Here is an 18141-nt window from a genome sequence, read left to right as displayed (position 1 = left end):
TCTTCATCTTCTGATAATGTTGACCGCACCTTTGGTGAGAGGGATTCTTATACAAAGAAATTGATGCATGCAAAGATGTAAAACAGCAATGTGACTCCTAAGTCTTGATAGGGTGAGGGCAGGGCGGGGAGGTTTTTAATTAATTCCTATCCCTAACGCCTATCATCTTAGATTTTGACTCTCATTCTTCCTTCCATTCCTCATAAATTGACGATTAAGAATAGAATCCCAACACGGAAGGTAATTTCAACTTCACCTTGTTTTCCATTTAAAAATGAGAAATCGATCTAAAAATAATAAAATTATCAAGATAATTTTGCTTAAATACAATAAAACTTTTATATAGTGATACTCTATATCGGAATAACCTCTATATAGTCATAAAAAATTTTAATCCTAACTTGGGATAATTATAAATGAGAATAAACTTTAGATCGTAATAAGTTATAATTTTTCTAAATCCCGTTTTACAAAAATTGCCTCCACATAGTAATAATTATATGTATATTGTAAAAAAAAAAATATGTTATGTTAGATTAAAGGTTTAAGATAAAATAAAAAATATTTATCCAAAGTGTTTGAGACAATGATTTATACTTTACGGTTATTATCACATCTTTTAACTTACGAGTATATAATAACTCACTAACATAGACATCTTCTTATTTAAGCTAAAATATTTCTAGCTTCTCAAGCATGTTTAGAGTTTCTTGGTACGAAACTTTTTGTAATTTCGTACTATCATCCTCAAGATTATTTCCTTTCTCTTCTTTTCTAATTGCAGCAATGACTACTAAAACAATGAATTGAAATCCTAATATATACTACTAAAAGGAGAATTATAAAATAAGAAATCAAAACAATAATTTTTGTAATTACACCTCTATTAAATTATAATCTTCTTATAATAATAAATTGATTTGATCCCACCATTATGATTATAGAAGAGTTTTACTGTATGTCAATTAGAATTCACTATCAGCAGCATGTAATATTAATGTTCTAAATAAAAATCACTATAATATTATTGAAATTATAACATAATAATGTGCTATAACATTATTTCTTTCCAAATATATGTATGATCAGGGGTGTTCAGGCCAGTTTACGCGTACTTCAACTAGTTTTTCGGGACCCTAGAACTACCACTGGGTAAAAGCTCTAGAATTTACCCCTATTAGCAACCGTGGGGACTTGGACTGGATAGAATATGTTAAATCCTGCTCTTTCTCTTTTACCGCAAAAAAGACTCGAACTTGAGAGATTATGTTAGATCCTTCTCTTGGGAGGCCATGTTAGATATCTTCTCGATATTTCATTTTAAAGAAGAAAAAAACTTCATTCCTATAAAACGTTAAACAGAAATATTTAGAATTTTCAATTTATTATCATTATCTTACATTAAAAGTGAATATTATACTGAAAAACCTAATCCATATCTTCAAAATATTTGCGCCGTGACTANCGCGGTTTCGCCTTGATTTAGCTGTAGTGTTCTACAGAAAATCCTTTGCCTGCTATAAGTTAAAGTCTCGTTCTGTTCTCAATAGAAGATCCGGGGAGACCTACTCTGCTAGTAGTCATAGGAAAAGCGAGTCGTCCCTCCTCCCCTGGTGTTGGATTGGTTTCCCCCCTGTCCTCTGAGTCCAAGACCCTTCCTTCTCTTTTGTAATTGTGAAGACTGAAACAGTGGCGTGTTACTTAAACCAATACAATGTCGTTTCAAGAATGAATCTAGACCATCAGTTTTTCAAGAGATCCAATAATTGAGTACAGTCTATCCTGGTCAACGATATATAAGCAAACTTTTCTCTTTAGTCTTTAGAATTCTATTCGATTGATACTGTGTTAGGTTTGCTCTGCTAGGGTTCATCGTTTGTTCTGAAATCTTGATTATGTGTAACGGGTTAAGTGATTGGTTTGTCATTCTGTTTAAGGGGTTTTGTCTCTCGGTGGGTAGGGATTCTGAGTGTTTAGTTTCCTAGGCTGTTAGTTACCAGATAGGGTGATTTCGGGTTTGATTGAATCTTTCGATCTTGTGTCTGTAATCTATAAACTGATCAACAAATTAGTGTAGTGGGCTTCGTTTGTTTCTGGAGCTCAACGTGGACGTAGCCTTCCCAATCTTGGAAAGGTGAACCACGGTAAAATTGTGGTGTTTTTGATCTTTTGTGAATGTCTGTTTTATTGGTTATAATCTGTGTTTGAGTGAGTGTTATTACAACAGTGGTATCAGAGCCTTTTACCTTAGAGCCTAGATTGAGTTTGAGATCAAAATTCTGAGTTCTAGGGTTCTTAGGAGACTATAGGTCATCATCAAACCAGAAATAATCACGAATCGACACCATTTTCTGAGTATGAGCACTGTGAGTTCAACTCGCAAGGAAATTGCGCAGTACGACCGGAAAATTGACTTCAATTCTTGGAAGAAGAAGATGAAGGCCCTACTTTCACATAATAAAGTAGGGATTGCACTGGAAAAGGATGCAGAAAAGTGGCCAGCGGACAATTTAAAAAGAAAGGCAGAAACAAACGAGGAGGCATACAACTTGATCGTGATGAACTTGGCAGACAACGTGCTGAGGAAAGTGGACGGATTGGAGGCTCCAATCGTACTCTGGGGTAAACTCGAAACTCTGTATGCCTTACAAACTGCACCAAATCTTGCTTTCTTAAAGGGTGCATTGTTTTCATATAGAATGGACAGTAGTAAATCAATAGAAGATAATATTGATGAATTCTTGAAAATGATTATAATACTAAAGGGCACTAACCAAGAATTAGGTGAAACGAGTTTAGCAATGATCTTGCTAAACTCACTGACAGAGGATTACCAGGTTGTTAAGAACGTTTTACAGTATTTTGGCACTGTCCCTAGTGTAGATCTCATAGTATCAGGACTAAAGGCTAGGGAGTTAGAGTTGAAGGTTTAGAAAATGAGTGGAAACAACCTGTTTGTTAAGGGTAAAATTGACCTAGGAAGCTCCTCTAATGGCATGCAAAGAAACACTTGGTCTAAGACTAAAAGGAAAGGGAAAGGGAAAGAGACTAATAAGAAAGGGGAGACTAAGAAGTGTTTTCACTGTAATAAATCAAGGTATTTAAAAAAGAATTGTTACGATTGGATTAGAAAACAAAAATCAGTAAACACTGAGAGTAATGTGGCCTGTGCTGATAATAATATTACTGATCCAGAAGTCCTCACTGTGTCTAGGACAGATCAAACACATGACTAGGTGTTAGACTCAGGATGCTCCTTCCATATGAGCCCTAACAGGGAGTGGTTCCAGGACTTTAGGGGTGGTGAATATGAAACTGTCTAAATGGGTAATAACAACACCTGCAGAGTGTTAGGATTAGGCAATATAACCCTAAGGTTGGATGATGGAAAACTTATTGTGTTATCTAATGTTAGATACATTCCTGAACTAAAGAGAAACCTAATATCCCTAGGTACTCTAGATGAATCAGGTTGTAGTTATAAGGCTGAAAGGGGTTGCATAAATGTGTTTAAGAATAACCATATTGTGTTGAGGGGGTTGAAGAAGAATGGGTTGTACCTTTTGTGTGGTAGTTATCACCCTGAGAAAGGGAATAGTGCACTGGTCTCCACCAATCTTAATACTACTGATAAGTGGCATCTTATTCTAGGGCATATGAGTGAAAAGGGCATGAGCATTCTTAGCCAACAAGGTTTATTTGGAAAGGATAAAATAACAACCCTAGACTTTTGTGAAACCTGTGTCTTAGGAAAACAACATAGAGGTAGTTTCACCAAAGGCATACACTTATCCAAAAACTGTTTAGATTACCTCCATGCTGACCTTTGGGGACCTGAAAGGATTAGATCTTATGGAGGGAATTCCTACTTCCTTTCAATTGTTGATGACTTCAGTAGGAAGGTTTGGGTATACCTACTGAAGTCCAAGGATGAGGCACTGTCTAAGTTTAAAACCTAGAAAACACTTGTGGAAAATCAAACTGACAGAAGAGTAAAAGCCTTAAGAACAGACAATGGTCTGGAGTTCTGCAATATAGAGTTTGATAATTACTGTAGGGATCAAGGTATATTAACGCATAGAACAGTTAGAAAAACCCCTCAGCAAAATGGAGTTGCTGAGAGAATGAACCAAACTTTGTTAGAGAAAGTCAGATGACTTTTGTTCACTTCAGGACTCCCAAAAACTTTTTGGGGAGATTCTTTGACCACTGCTGCCTACCTAATTAACAGAAGCCCCAATAGCTCCATAGGATTCAACTGTCCTGAGTCTAAATGGTCAGGAAGAGAGTTAAAACTTAGTCACCTAAGAGTGTTTGGATGTGCTACATATGCGCAAACTAGTGATGGCAAATTAGAGCCCAAGTAAATAAAGTGTATACTGTTAAGGTATCAAGAGGGCACTAAAGGTTACAGGTTATGGGATAAGACTGCACCAGGGGTTAAGATCATTATTAGCAGAGATGTAATTTTTAATGAAGGGGATTTCCCCTGCAAGTTTGCTAACATTGATGCAGGTCCTCCAAGAAACAATGTAGCACAGCCAAATCATCCAGACACTACACCAATTGAGGTGGAGGCAAACATTAGGCAACCAGAGGATTCCCAGACTGAAGATGATCCTGCATCAGAAGAAGGAACAACACCTGATGGACTTGACCAGAATGAGGATGAGACTGAGGAGGCCCAAGGTCCCTTGCTGGATGATTTGCAGGATTACCAACTGGCAAGGGATAGGACTAGAAGAGATATAAGGCCCCCACTAAGATACTCATATGCAGAGCTAATCTACACGACCCTCCTGGCAGGAACTGAAGTACTGAGGACAGAACCAGAGTCATACTCAAAAGCAATTACTTCAAAGGACAAGCACAAATGGTAGCAAGCAATGACAAAGGAAATGAATTCTCTACAGGTAAATGGGACCTGGTCTCTGGTTCCTAAACCTAAAAATCAGAAAATTATTTAGTGTAAATGGCTGTATAAGATTAAGGAAGGTGTAACAACTAATGAACCACCTAGATACAAAGCTAGATTGGTGGCAGAGGGGTTCACTCAAAGGGAGGGCATAGACTTCAATGAAGTCTTCTCTCCCGTATTAAAATATAAAACCATTAGAATGATGTTGTCTGTTCTAGGTCACCAAGACCTAGAGTTAGAGTAACTTGATTTAAAAATAGCATTCCTTCATGGGGATTTAGAAAAACAGATTTACATGGCCCAACCAGTAGGTTTTGTAGATAATCTTAGACCAGACCATGTATGCAGACTGCATAAGTCCTTGTATGGACTTAAACAGTCACCCAGACAGTGGTATAAAAGGTTTGATACCTTTATACTTAACCTAGGATTCACTAGGAGCAAATATGATAACTGTTTTTACTTTGCTTTGAAAGATGTCATGCCTATTTACTTGCTACTTTATGTAGATGATATGCTCCTGATTAGTAAATCAAAATAAAAAAATAACTAAACTAAAATCTAGACTCAGTTCTGAATTTGATATGAAAGACCTAGGAGTAGCTAAGAAAATACTTGGAATGATGATAGACAGAGACAGAAGTAGGAGTACCCTAAAGGTTCATCAAACACCATATCTGCAGAAATTAGTTGCCAAATTTGGAATGTCTGATTGTAAGCATGTAACAATGCCTCTGGCTAACCATTTTATTCTGTCTAAGTCTCAACATCCCAAGAGTCCTACTGAAACCATAAAAATGGAGACTGCCCCTTATTCAAATGTGATAGGTTTAGTAATGTATGCAATGATTAGCACCATACCAGATTTAGCTTTTGCAATTTCTTTATTGAGTAGGTTCATGTCAAATCCAGGAAGTGATCACTGGACTCCATTGAAATGGGTACTCAGATATATAAACTGCACTGCATGTATAGGTTTAGAGTATTGCAAAAGAACATCTACACTTGATCTTGTGGGGTTTGTGGATTCAGACTTTGCAGGTAATAGGGATAGCAGGAAGTCAACCACTGCATACTGCTTTACCCTTGGAGGGAACTGCATCAGCTAGAAGTCTCAACTCCAGCCTCTAGTTGCCCTATCAACGACTGAAGCAGAATATGTGGCCCTGGCAGATGGTTTCAAGGAAGCTATATGGATGCAAGGATTATTAACAGAAACTGAACTGACTGACAGCAAAGTGACTATCTTCTCAGATAGTCAAAGTGCTATACTGTTAAGTAAAAATCCTATCTACCATGAGAGAACAAAATATGTGGATGTGAGATTTCACTTCATCAGAGACCTGATCACCAGAGGGCAAATTGATTTAAAGAAGGTTCCCACTAAAGAAAATCCAGCAGACATGGGAACCAAGATTGTCAGTACAGCTAAGTTCAAGCATTGCATGAACTTGCTATTCCTGAAATAATCAGAGCATCACTAGAGCTATGAGGGAATCAGTTGAGGCACATTGCACTAAAAGGGGAGTCAGTAAGAGAGTTGGTTTCATGTCTTCAAGGTGGAGATTGTAAGTGTGAAGACTGAAATGGTGTCGTGTTACTTAAACCAATACGATGTCATTTCAAGAATGAATCTGGACCATCAGTTTTTCAAGAGATCTAACGGCTGAGTACAGTCCATCCTGGTCAACGATATATAAGCAAACTTTTCTTTTTAGTCTTTAGAATTCTATTCGATTGATAATGTGTTAGGTTTGCTCTGCTAGGGTTCATCATTTGTTTTGAAATCTTGATTCTGTGTAACGGGTTGAGTGATTGGTTTGTCATTCTGTTTGAGGGGTTTTGTCTCTCGATGGGCTGGGATTCTGGGTGTTTAGTTTCCTAGGCTGTTAGTTACCAGATAGGGTGATTTCAGGTTTGATTGAATCTTTCGATCTTGTGTCTGTAATCTGTAAACTGATCAACAAATTAGTGCAGTGGGCTTCGTTTGTTTCTGGAGCTCAACGTGAACGTAGCCTTCCCAATTTGGGAAAGGTGAACTACGATAAAATTGTGGTGTTCTTGATCTTTAGTGAATGTCTATTTTATTGGTTATAATCTGTGTTTGAGTGAGTGTTATTACAACAACAATAAGTAAAATCCCCCCCCCCCCCCCCCCCCCCCCCCCCCAAAAAAAAAAAACTAAAAACGTCGAAGCCTTTACACAGTAATATCAACCAGGATGCTTTATTTAATTTAAACAGAAATACTCTGCATTATTACAAATTTACAACCAAATTGCACAAAACCCTGGCTAGCTACTTCAGCGGTAAGTCCCACGGGTAGGTCCAGGCGGGTAGTGGGGATCCGTGGCGGCGGTGGTAGGTCCGGGTGGATAACGAGGATCAGTGGTTGCGGTGGTGTAGTGTCCCGTGGCAGTGGTGGTGGTGTCCGGAGGTGGGTCAGTTGCTTTTGCTGCTGTTGTGTAACCTTCAGTACTGCCCCACGTCTTGTGACCGGGGTGAGGTCCTCCGGCCTCCGCCAGACTCTGGGTTGCCTCGTTGTGTGCCTTCGCCTCCGCCTTGTTGAGCTCCACCTCGGCTCTCCTCTGCTCCTTCTCTATGGTGGCCGCTTCTTTATCTGTCGAGTCACTGCTCATCAGCCTATCCGCCTGCATGCATAATAAATGATTTTTAGTTTCTATTAATTAGAAAGAAAAAAAATAGTAATAACAGTTGTAAATTACTAAATTAACCTTCTCTTTGGTGGTGGCCTTGGCCTTCTCCATACCGGCCTTGGCAGAAGCGGCAGCTTTGGCCGCCGTTTCTTTAACGGTCTCCGCCACTTTCCTTCCTGACTGCATTTTGATTTCCAACTAATTTAATAGAAAAGAATTTTATTTTATTTTCTGGTAACAATTTGCTTTAAATAGATGGAAAAGCCCTCTGGGTTTATGACACGTGGATAATTAAGATATATAGATTTCGACACAGGTTGCTCATTTTGAAAGTTAGTAATACACGTAGCAGCTTGCTTTCTATAAGTGGCGACACGTGGCCTATTAGCGGTTGTGATTTGTCGTTTACCTATTTCATTGATATTTTTTCTTTTAACATATTTTTAATTTTTAATTTTTTATGCAACTTTCGCCTCCTATATATAGTCATGAGTACATTTTTTTTTATGTAACTTTTATTAAAATAAAAATAATTAATTAAGGGTACTTTTGTCATTATCTTCATTTCATAGTATAGAGTTTGGTATAAAAATTTTGTATCATTAAATGGTTATTTGGTTATTACACTTTTCTCCTATATAATCTTTTAGGGAATATTAAATACCTCCGTATTAAGGGAATTTTAATAAATTCCCTTAATACCTTATAAAAAAAATTAATAATTTATAAATAAAACGAATAAATTTAATACTAATTAATCTCAATACCTTTTATATTTTCTATAGGAAGCTTTTTTTCCTTTTTTATTGACCTTTAATTGTAATTCTTGAATTTTGCAAAGCAGTCACCGGGATTGCTTGTGGCAGCAGGCAAATAGCTTCTGTTTCTGCCAAAATCAAATCAAAATTATCAATTTCAGTAGAGGATTATTACAAAAAAATATATATTTTTTTGATAAATAATCAAATAAACTAAGTACAAATATTATTACATATCTCGGTAACATTTTAAATCTCTTCTCGTCCTAGATGATGTGTTATCGTTCACCAATGATGGAGTCTTTTAAATAGATGCAGAATTTAATCTTTAAAGGAAAAAATAATTTTGAAATTATAAAATATAGTGGTTGTTTTATTGATAAACTCTATATTCAATCATAAAAGAGGAAAGAAAAATCGAAGCTTAAAATATATTTAGAAGGTTGACGAAAAAGAATAAAAAATACAGAGAAAAATTGATGACACAAAGACTTAATAACTAAAAGGGGGCCTTTTGTTAAAAGTATAAAATGAAGGGAAATTAATGAGCTTTCCAACTGCAGTGGGGGCATGAACATTTATGGAGTTGACATTTTGTAAAAACGCATCCATTCAATTTGTGATACATTAGTTTGTACGGAAGACGGAAGAATCATAAATCTCTCCAAAATAATAGATAGGAATATTGCAAATAGGGCCAATTGCAAATAGAGCCACTGCGACACCCATCAAAGGAGCAGTCCCATTCAGGAGCTACTTTATCATATTTCGAATTTAATGGTTTCAATAAATTTCCTACAACAGTTGGTCTTTGATCATATCTAGAACTATTCTCAATAATAATTGAAAACTGAACCGAACCAGAAAATAAGACCAAAATCGGTTTTTTAATTAATCGATTCGGTTTCGATTTAAAGCCAATATCAAACCAGTTAACCCGATCCAGTTTTGGAAAAAAAAAAGAAAAAAAATCATCCCTACTTTTCCCCCACTTTTTGTTGGATATTGGGTCTGCAGAGTGCAATCTGCTTCTACTCCACTTTTTCTTGAGTCTGCTTCTCCAATTTTTATTTTTATTTTTCCGTCTTCTTCTCCTTTCACAACTTTTCTCTTCCTCTCCTTCGCTTTTCTTTTATCATCTTCGTCTTCCTCTCTTCCTCTCCTTCTCCACATTTCGTTTTCTTTTTCTTTTTCGTCTTCTTGTCCTTTCACTTTTTCTCTTTCTTTTTCTTTTTCGTCTTCTCCATTTCTTCTCCTTCACCACCTTTCTACAAGGTTTTAAAACCCAACCAGGAACAACCCAACCAAGCCACCAGGTCACAGGTTTGACAGGTCGAACAGTCTGACTGGTGGGTTGGACTGTAACATCATCATGTTGGCGTAAGTATACTGACATTAGCAAAAAAAAAAAAAAAAATTGCATATTTTAATTTTTAACAATGATAATAAAAAAATTTCAATTATTTTTTTATATTTTACTGTAGCAGACCCGGTTTATGTTGGTTTGTCGCAAAAAAAATTGGTCCAACCACAGGCGGAAGCGGGTCAAATGCTAATTCTAATTCTTTATATTAACCAACTCGGTCTAACCATCGGTTCCCGGTCAAACCGGTTCAACCGACCGGGCCAAGCCAGGTTTTAGAACCATGCTTTTCTGTTTGGATTTGGATAAGAGGCGAGAAGCGCCTTGATCGAACTTCAACCTTCTTCTTCTTCGATGGTTTGGTAGATTTTTAGCATTAGGGTTTGTTTGGAAGCTCTGCGTTTTTGTTTATGAGATGTCTCAATCTGAGATTAAGTGAGATTGATTATGTGCATCTCGGTGTTGGTTTGCTTGTTATGTAAGACATGATTTAGGGTTATGTAAGCCCATTTGGTGTCCTTACTATTCTAAATAGTCAAACTTCAAATTTTATTAAAGGAATTTTAAAACCAGTTAACCGGTAATCGAATTGATAATTTGATTCGGTTAATAACCAGTTCAAAGGATAATTCAATCCGGTTTCGGTTCAGATTATCCTTTGAACCCAAAAACTGGTTCGATTTGAAAAGTGGGCAATTCGGTTAACTAGATTTCCACACCCTTAGTTTTTGCAGCAATAAATCCTATTTTTTGTATTCATTTAGATTTGTTGACTTTGTATACCATTCGTTGTAAATAAACAATCTTATTATAGATCTATTGTGGTCTTGAAATTATATAAGAAATGGAAACAACAACGCTAGTCACCATTTTATATCCGATTTACTTGTAAGTTTTATTGGGTATGCCTTACATATATGTAAATTTAGTTTTTTTTTTTTATTTTTTTTATTTTTTTTAAATACAAATCTCTTGAACAAATAATTAATGTCATTTTAACTACCATTCAAGGTCAATTTTGGTGCTTTTTCAAAATTCTAGTACTAGAAACAGTTTCAATGTTTAATTAATAATAATTAATAATTCTTTATTGATTAAATTTTTGGATATTCTCCTTAATTAGTATTGGATGGATTTCCAAAAGAATTAAAATTAAAAAAAAAAAAAAATGGGACAATCCAATACTTGAATGATAAAGAAAATAATGGCTTTAATAAGAGTTTACCAATCCTATGTCAAACGTGTTTTTGCTTCCAATATTACTTTCAAATTAACTTGGTTTTCTTTCAAAATAGTTTTATTTGGTGAAAATAATAATATTATTCTTATAAACGTTAAAATTGATAGGAAAAGAAAAATTAAACTCAATAAATTAGAATGAATGATTAACGGTTAACTAACTAGTCTAGTGCACCAAACAAAATTTTGTTAATTAAGTCAAATAATTCTTCATTAAAATAAGAAAATAAGCTAGAAATTGTCAAATTTACTAATCAAAGAAGATTTTCTCTTCTACCCTACTATAATATTAATTTAGTTGAAAATGTCAATTTTGGTTATATTAAAATATGTTACATGTAGGTCCATTACAATTCAAATTGCCTCCCCAAATTCATATTATATAATTTTTTTTTTTTTAAAGAAACCCCATTTGAGTTTACATCTTCAAGCTATGATGGGATCATTATATTTATATTTACTTTGCTATTAGATTATTATAAATATTAAATGTTAATTCCAAATGAGTAATGCTACAGTTACTGAAGGATGCGCACTGAATTCGTACACTGAATGACGTGACAAAATCCTGACCATCGATTAATTATGAATTAATATTAATCGACGGTTAAGATTACGTTGCATCATTTGGTGCACGAATTCGGTGCGCATCCTTCGGTAACTGTATTATTTTCTATTCCAAATATACTATAAAGTCTACACACTCTCTTTTTACATAAACAAATTTATCTCTTCTCTTGTGGTCGGATGACAAATCCTTTAACCACTAGGGTTTTGTATTCAAGTCGACAGGAGAGACAACTACCACAATTGTTCAATTACTTTGATCCATTAGACTTGTAGGAGGTATTGTATTCAAGTCACAATAAAGATACTTACCACAATTATGTAATTACTTTGGTTCATTAGGCTCGTAGGGTGTTTCATGGTTACGAGGGTTAGGTGGGCTCGGCTAGCAATTGTGCTTGATACCTTAGTTATTAAAAAAAGAAATCTTAAATTTTATATTATACTCTATTCACACACTTAAAATTGTGAATATTACCCTCAATTTGTTTAATTTAACCCAAGAGACCTTAATTTTATATTTAACGCATACAGGTCAACCTCATAATTTAATTTAATCTTCTATTTAAAAGAGGGTATTTAAAGTATATTTTGGGGTTTGTTTTATTTTACTCGAAAATTAAAATAAAATCCAGATCCTGCTTAAAATTCTTTCCTCATTTATTATTGTTTCCATAGTTATATACAGGGCGGATCTAGCCCCATTAAGGGTAGGCCTTAGATTTAAAAAAATATTATTAATATATACATGCTTTAACATTAAGGCGTAGTCAGGATTTTTAATAAATAGATTCAAAACATCAAAGTTGATAAATTTATAATAAAATATATATTAAAGTAATAAGCATAAAAAATATACTTCTAAAAGTTTTACATACCAAATTATCAATTTTAAAATTGTCCTCGACGATTTTTCATATTCTGAAAATGTTGCATGATTGCTTTATTGACAATTCTTAGAGTTCCATCAATTCTAAATATCAAGTAATTAACTATTTAAGCAAGATATCAAACAATTAACCAATATATCAAAATTAAACAAAATCCTCAAATCTCTATAATTTAGGGTTTCATCAATTCTGTAAACCATTCAAAATTAACTCAATAACTAACCAAAATTTATTAAACTCAACTCAAAACAACAACTAATTAACCCATACCTCAACACAAACAACATTAAATCAAAACCCACATCAAAATCTATGAATTTAATCTTCCAATTTCAAACCTATTTGTTAAACTCAACAAAAAATCATAACTCATGATATTTCATCAATTAAGAAAACTAAAAGAAAAGAATTTTAAGTAAAAATAATAAAATAAAATGAACATCATCTTACCTTGTAATTCAAATGAGTAACTTTTTTTTGAGTATACAACTAAAAGAAAAAGATAATATGAGAGTAAATGAAGAGGAGAGAAAAATTAAAAAAAAAAATGTTAATTATTTATTCATTTTTGTCGAGTCAACATGAAGTTAAATGAGAACAAAATTGTAAAATCCATAAAATTTTAAGACTTTTTTAAATTTTTAAAAAAGTTGAGTGGGTTCAATTATGTGGCTATGTGCCTATTTAGCGTGATTCATTATTAAGGTTTTCACATATTATTAAAAAAAATTAAGATATATTGTACATAGTATATACTATGTTATTTGTATATTCATTTAATAAAAAAAATATGTTATACATGAAAAATATTATCAATATTTTTTTAAAAGTAATATGCACATATTGACAGTAGTTATAATGTTGAACCTCACGGGGTCAAAAACAATTACATGAACTTCAAAGGAGGTTAGAATATTTTAAAATGTGTAAGGGTCATAAGTAATTATAACAAATATAAGGGGCAGTCAGGGAATTTTTTTACAGTAAAGTAGTAATAAAATAAATAAAAGCCCACAATCTGCCACTCACGTGATACACCGCGAGATATTTTCCAACTGATAGTAAGATCTTAACCGTCAGAAATTAAAAAAAAAAACAAGAGATCTAAAAACTGACGGACAGGATCCAAAGATAACACCAATAAAAAAAAACCATGAACATATTCCATCAGGGGAAAAAATCGAAATAAAGATGTTAAAGGAGCCATCGATCTGACGCCACGTCATTGCCCAGAAAAATCCAACGAACATGTTGAGGGAAGGTGGTCCCCACCGGAGGTGGGAAATATGTTGTTAAATAGCGAAGCCTTCGCGCATTCAGAGTTGCAAGGGCCGGCCACTCTACAGAACGGCCACCACTACAACCACCACCGACTCCGCCACCGGAGACAGAGAGAGCGTTTTGTACTCACTCGTCGTAATCATCTTCTTCAGGTATTTGTTTCACAACCTCCTCATCGTTAGATCTGTGCGTCAAGATCGTCTTTCAGTTTAAATTTCGGTTCCGAAACGTTTCGGAAGCTGCGTGTTTTGAGCTACTGAGTTTGTTTCCGATGCAATGTAGCTGATATATTTTGTTTTTCTGGTTTGTTGTACGTTCGAGACGGCCGATCTGAGTGTCTTTTCGGAATCTTTAGTTTCATTTCAGATTTCCACTGTGACAATTTTTCTTGTTTCTTTTTGAAGATTTGGATCCGTAGGACTGTTTTGTTGATTTTTTTTGAATTTTTTTTTTTGAATTATTGAAATGGAATGAAGTCTTTATCAAGCTATTTAAGTCAACAGTAATACGGCCTTTGTTTGTGTCTCTGTGACTGTGAAATCTATTTTGTCTTGTTGAAATTATTATTATCAATTTATTTTACATAATTTTACAGATTTCGATGTACGTTTTTGAAGTTCAATCTATATTAAGTGTTTCGATTTGTTTCGTTATTTTTTCTATTATAGAAAATTTTGAATCTCAACTTTCAAGATTCATAACTTCATGATTTTGAAACTGTATGTTTAGGTATAATTTAAAATTTTGGTTAGTATAATTTTCTCTTTTGTGTGAACAAAGTTTGGAGGTTAGTGGTCTTATCAAAGTTGTTCAAATCAAATGATTACTATACAAATTGTTCCTCGTTGGAGCCTCAGCCGCCAGGCCAAGGTCAAGATTGTGGGGTTTGAAGGTGATTAATATTAGTCAGAATGGTATTCGAAGAAAGATGTGTTGCACGTAAACTATAATCATAATTACAAACTTAGATCTTGGCTTACTTTTTGTTCTAATGTCAATTAAAAAGTCATTAAGTCTTAGTTAGACGTCTCTCATGTATGTAATATCTTAGTCAAAATTTAATTAATTAATCCTGTTTGTTAGGTAGAATGAATAATGTATTGCCATTTTCATGTATTTCCCTTAATATTTCATGATTGATAAGTTTCTGATAAAATAAATTTTTATATCTGTTTTACTGGAAACTTTGTCGTGTGAATTTGAAGTCCCGAGGATCCATCTTATTGGAAATTGTGTAGGAAAAAATTTGTGTGTTGGCTATGTGCATGTCTGACAAGCCAATTATATCAGTACAAGTGACGGGTATGATTGGCGTGTGAGATATGCACATGGGCATCTCCAATCTTTTCTCAAAGAGGAGGCGCCGAAAGCTTGATTAAATACGTTAATAAATTTTATTGGTATTTTCGTGGAACTTAGGAAGTTTAGTTTATTATGCAGCCGGCCAGGTCCGTCAATTACGTTTATAAATTTGAATTTACTTGTCTTGATTCATTGCATATAGTTTTAGAATGGAGCCAAGATTTTAACATCACAACGTCAAATGTTAAATCTTTTGTAAACCCTAGTGGGCAAGTGCATGTGCACCTTGCAGTTGTCCTTATTGATTTATGATATTTTTTATATGATTTTTGTTTATGTATGGTTAAGATTTATCAATCTGAGTCGTAATCAAAAGTTGATCTCAAGTTGGAACTTTTATATTGTTTTGTCGGTAGAAGACATACCGTTGAATGTGCTTAAACATGAATGGCCAAACCATACAAATATCTTAAAGAAAAGGTCACCACCTCACACTACACACTATTTGTATGAGTGCACTTTACACGCTTTATCTCACCTAATTTCGGGTTGATTTCAGCCTCACATGACATCATTAGTGATTATACACACCTTTTACCTAGAATAGGTCCCCCGTAATCTTAGATTATATGTACTTTTCGTCAGCAGCGTGAGGTTTGATATATTAATTTTTTTTTTTTTAAATTCTAAAAGTAATTGTTTGATTCTAAAAGTAATTGTTTGATTCTAAAAGTAACCATATACTAAAAAATAAAATTTCAATCCGTATTCCCAAATATAGGATGATGAAGAATTTCACAACTCCTAATCTAGAGAAAGAATTACAAAAATTTTGGTTAAACAGTTGTAAACCATTAGGACAAGAGACAGGAAGTTTTGACTTTATGTACAACTCAAAGATTGTAACCTTATATTTAGGAGTCTCAGTTTCCAACTAAAATTTCCTAATTTGCTTGTAACAATTGGGAGAATTCTCAGCTTTCAACTTGAATTTGTGAAGCAGGTAGTTGTTTTCTAAACTTAATCCAATTAGGCCTAAATGTTTCAGCATCTTTTTAAGTAGGTGTTTGTTTTCATAAAGTTGTATTCTATCAACCTTTCCTTCTCTATTCATACCTATGGTTTCACTGACAAAATTGCTTCCAGGTTGCAGAACAATGGGTGCAGGTGGTAGAGCGGTTCAATCCGCCACCAAGAGGGTGGAAACTGACCCCCTGAAGCGAGTTCCGGTTTCGAAGCCACCATTCACTCTCAGCCAGGTCAAGAAAGCAATCCCACCTCACTGTTTCCAGCGTTCTGTTATCCGGTCATTCTCATATGTTGTTTATGACCTCACTATCGCCGCTTTCTTGTTTTATGCTGCAACATCTTACATTCCAATGCTTCCGCCCACTCTCTCTTATCTGGCCTGGCCGGTTTACTGGGCCGTTCAAGGTTGCATCTTAACTGGTGTTTGGGTCATAGCTCATGAATGTGGCCACCATGCCTTCAGTGACTATCAATGGCTTGATGACACTGTTGGTCTTATCCTTCACTCTGGCTTGCTTGTACCTTACTTCTCCTGGAAGTATAGCCATCGCCGCCATCATTCCAACACGGGCTCTCTCGAAAGGGATGAAGTCTTCGTCCCAAAACAGAAAACTGGTATCAGATGGTATTCCAAGTACCTTAACAACCCACCTGGTCGAATCTTCACTCTGATCACAACGCTCACGCTTGGATGGCCGCTGTACTTAGCATTCAATGTTTCAGGCAGGCACTATGATCGCTTCGCTTGTCACTTCGATCCTAAAAGTCCTATATATTCAGATCGTGAGAGGCTCCAAATTTTCATTTCTGATGCGGGCATTTTAGCTATTACATATGGTCTTTACCGTCTTGTACTAGCAAAAGGCCTTGGTTGGGTGCTGTGTGTTTACGGAGGGCCATTGTTGGTGGTAAATGGATTTCTTGTTCTAATTACCTTCTTGCAGCATACTCACCCTTCATTGCCTCATTATGACTCATCCGAATGGGACTGGTTTAGAGGAGCACTAGCAACAGTCGATAGAGATTACGGAATCCTTAACAAGGTCTTCCATCACATAACAGATACTCATGTAACACACCATCTGTTCTCTACTATGCCACATTATCACGCCGAGGAGGCGACCAAGGCAGTCAAGCCAATTTTAGGAGAATATTACCAATACGATGGGACCTCAGTCTTCAAGGCAATGTATAGGGAGACAAAGGAGTGTATGTATGTCGAGCCAGAGGAAGGCGAAGACCAAAACAAAGGTGTGTACTGGTATAAAAACAAGATATGATGATGATGAAGAAATAGTTAAAATTTGCATTGTGACTTTCCTTTTCCTGGTAAAACGTAGGATGTGCTTCAATTTCTGCTTCCAATTGAACTAATTTTAGTTTGTGTTTCATCCAATAATTTCAAATTATGCCCCCAATTTTTGTTCTCTTATTATGAGCCAAGTAGTTTTATTTGATTTCAAGTTTCTTAACACCATTTCAAAGGCGTCATTTTGATTTTGCTTGAAAGTGAAATTAATATGTTGTATAAATAGGAGAAGAAAATTTTGAACTCTGACAAGTTTTAGAAGTGGTCGATTTCCTCTGTTCAAACTTCTTCTTGGGCTTGTACTGTTAAAGTAAGGTTCAATTTAGCCCACAAACTTATATGAGTAATTTTGTGTTGATAAGTTGTTTAAGTTTGATGATATAAAAATTTCTAAAATTACTCGTTCTCTAATTTGTTTAAATTTTTAACTTTTACATTAATCTAAATCTAAATTTTCACAATAATGTATATATATATGAAGAAAAAATAAAAGTAAGTTTCAAATTTGAAATTAAGGGGTATAAAAAAACAAAATCCTGGTTAGTAATTGGGAGTTTACACGTACATAATTGAAACAAGTGGTTCTGAAGAAAATATTGGGCAGGTGCAAGTGAAGACAAGAGGGTGTTGAGAGTTTTGTCTTGTGATTACTCAGATGGGTGCACTTCCCCATCTTCTATCATAATCTGCCACTTGCATTCCCCATCCGTTTATCCATTGTTGGGTTTGATATCAAATTTTCAATCCAATTGTTGAGTCGTACGAAAATAGTATATGTGGATGCAAGTAGATGAACCCAGTAAAGAAGAGACTTTCTGCTTCTCAAACT

At 34.8% G+C, this 18141-nt stretch overlaps 1 protein-coding gene across 3 annotated transcripts; it reads left to right on the top strand.

Moving 5' to 3' along the window:
- Positions 1–13693: 13693 nt before the first annotated feature.
- LOC116136611 (delta(12)-fatty-acid desaturase FAD2-like) lies at positions 13694–17460 on the top strand. 3 transcript variants are annotated; one of them, XM_031422282.1, is made up of 3 exons: positions 13706–13824; positions 14878–15120; positions 16121–17460. In XM_031422282.1, the coding sequence occupies exon 3, from the start codon at positions 16132–16134 to the stop codon at positions 17281–17283; it is 1152 nt and encodes a 383-aa protein (XP_031278142.1). In that variant the 5' UTR covers positions 13706–13824; positions 14878–15120; positions 16121–16131; the 3' UTR covers positions 17284–17460. The 3 variants fall into 3 exon arrangements, with proteins under 3 accessions (XP_031278141.1, XP_031278142.1, XP_031278143.1); XM_031422281.1 differs by lacking the exon at positions 14878–15120 and having other exon boundaries at positions 13694–13824; XM_031422283.1 differs by lacking the exons at positions 13706–13824; positions 14878–15120 and adding an exon at positions 15881–15977.
- Positions 17461–18141: the final 681 nt, after the last annotated feature.

Source organism: Pistacia vera, unplaced genomic scaffold (genome assembly GCF_008641045.1).
Source record: "Pistacia vera cultivar Batoury unplaced genomic scaffold, PisVer_v2 Contig317, whole genome shotgun sequence".
Classification (NCBI taxonomy): Eukaryota; Viridiplantae; Streptophyta; class Magnoliopsida; order Sapindales; family Anacardiaceae; genus Pistacia; species Pistacia vera.
The sequence above is the reverse complement of the archived record's forward strand: the minus strand, read 5'-3'. Positions and strand labels throughout refer to the sequence as shown.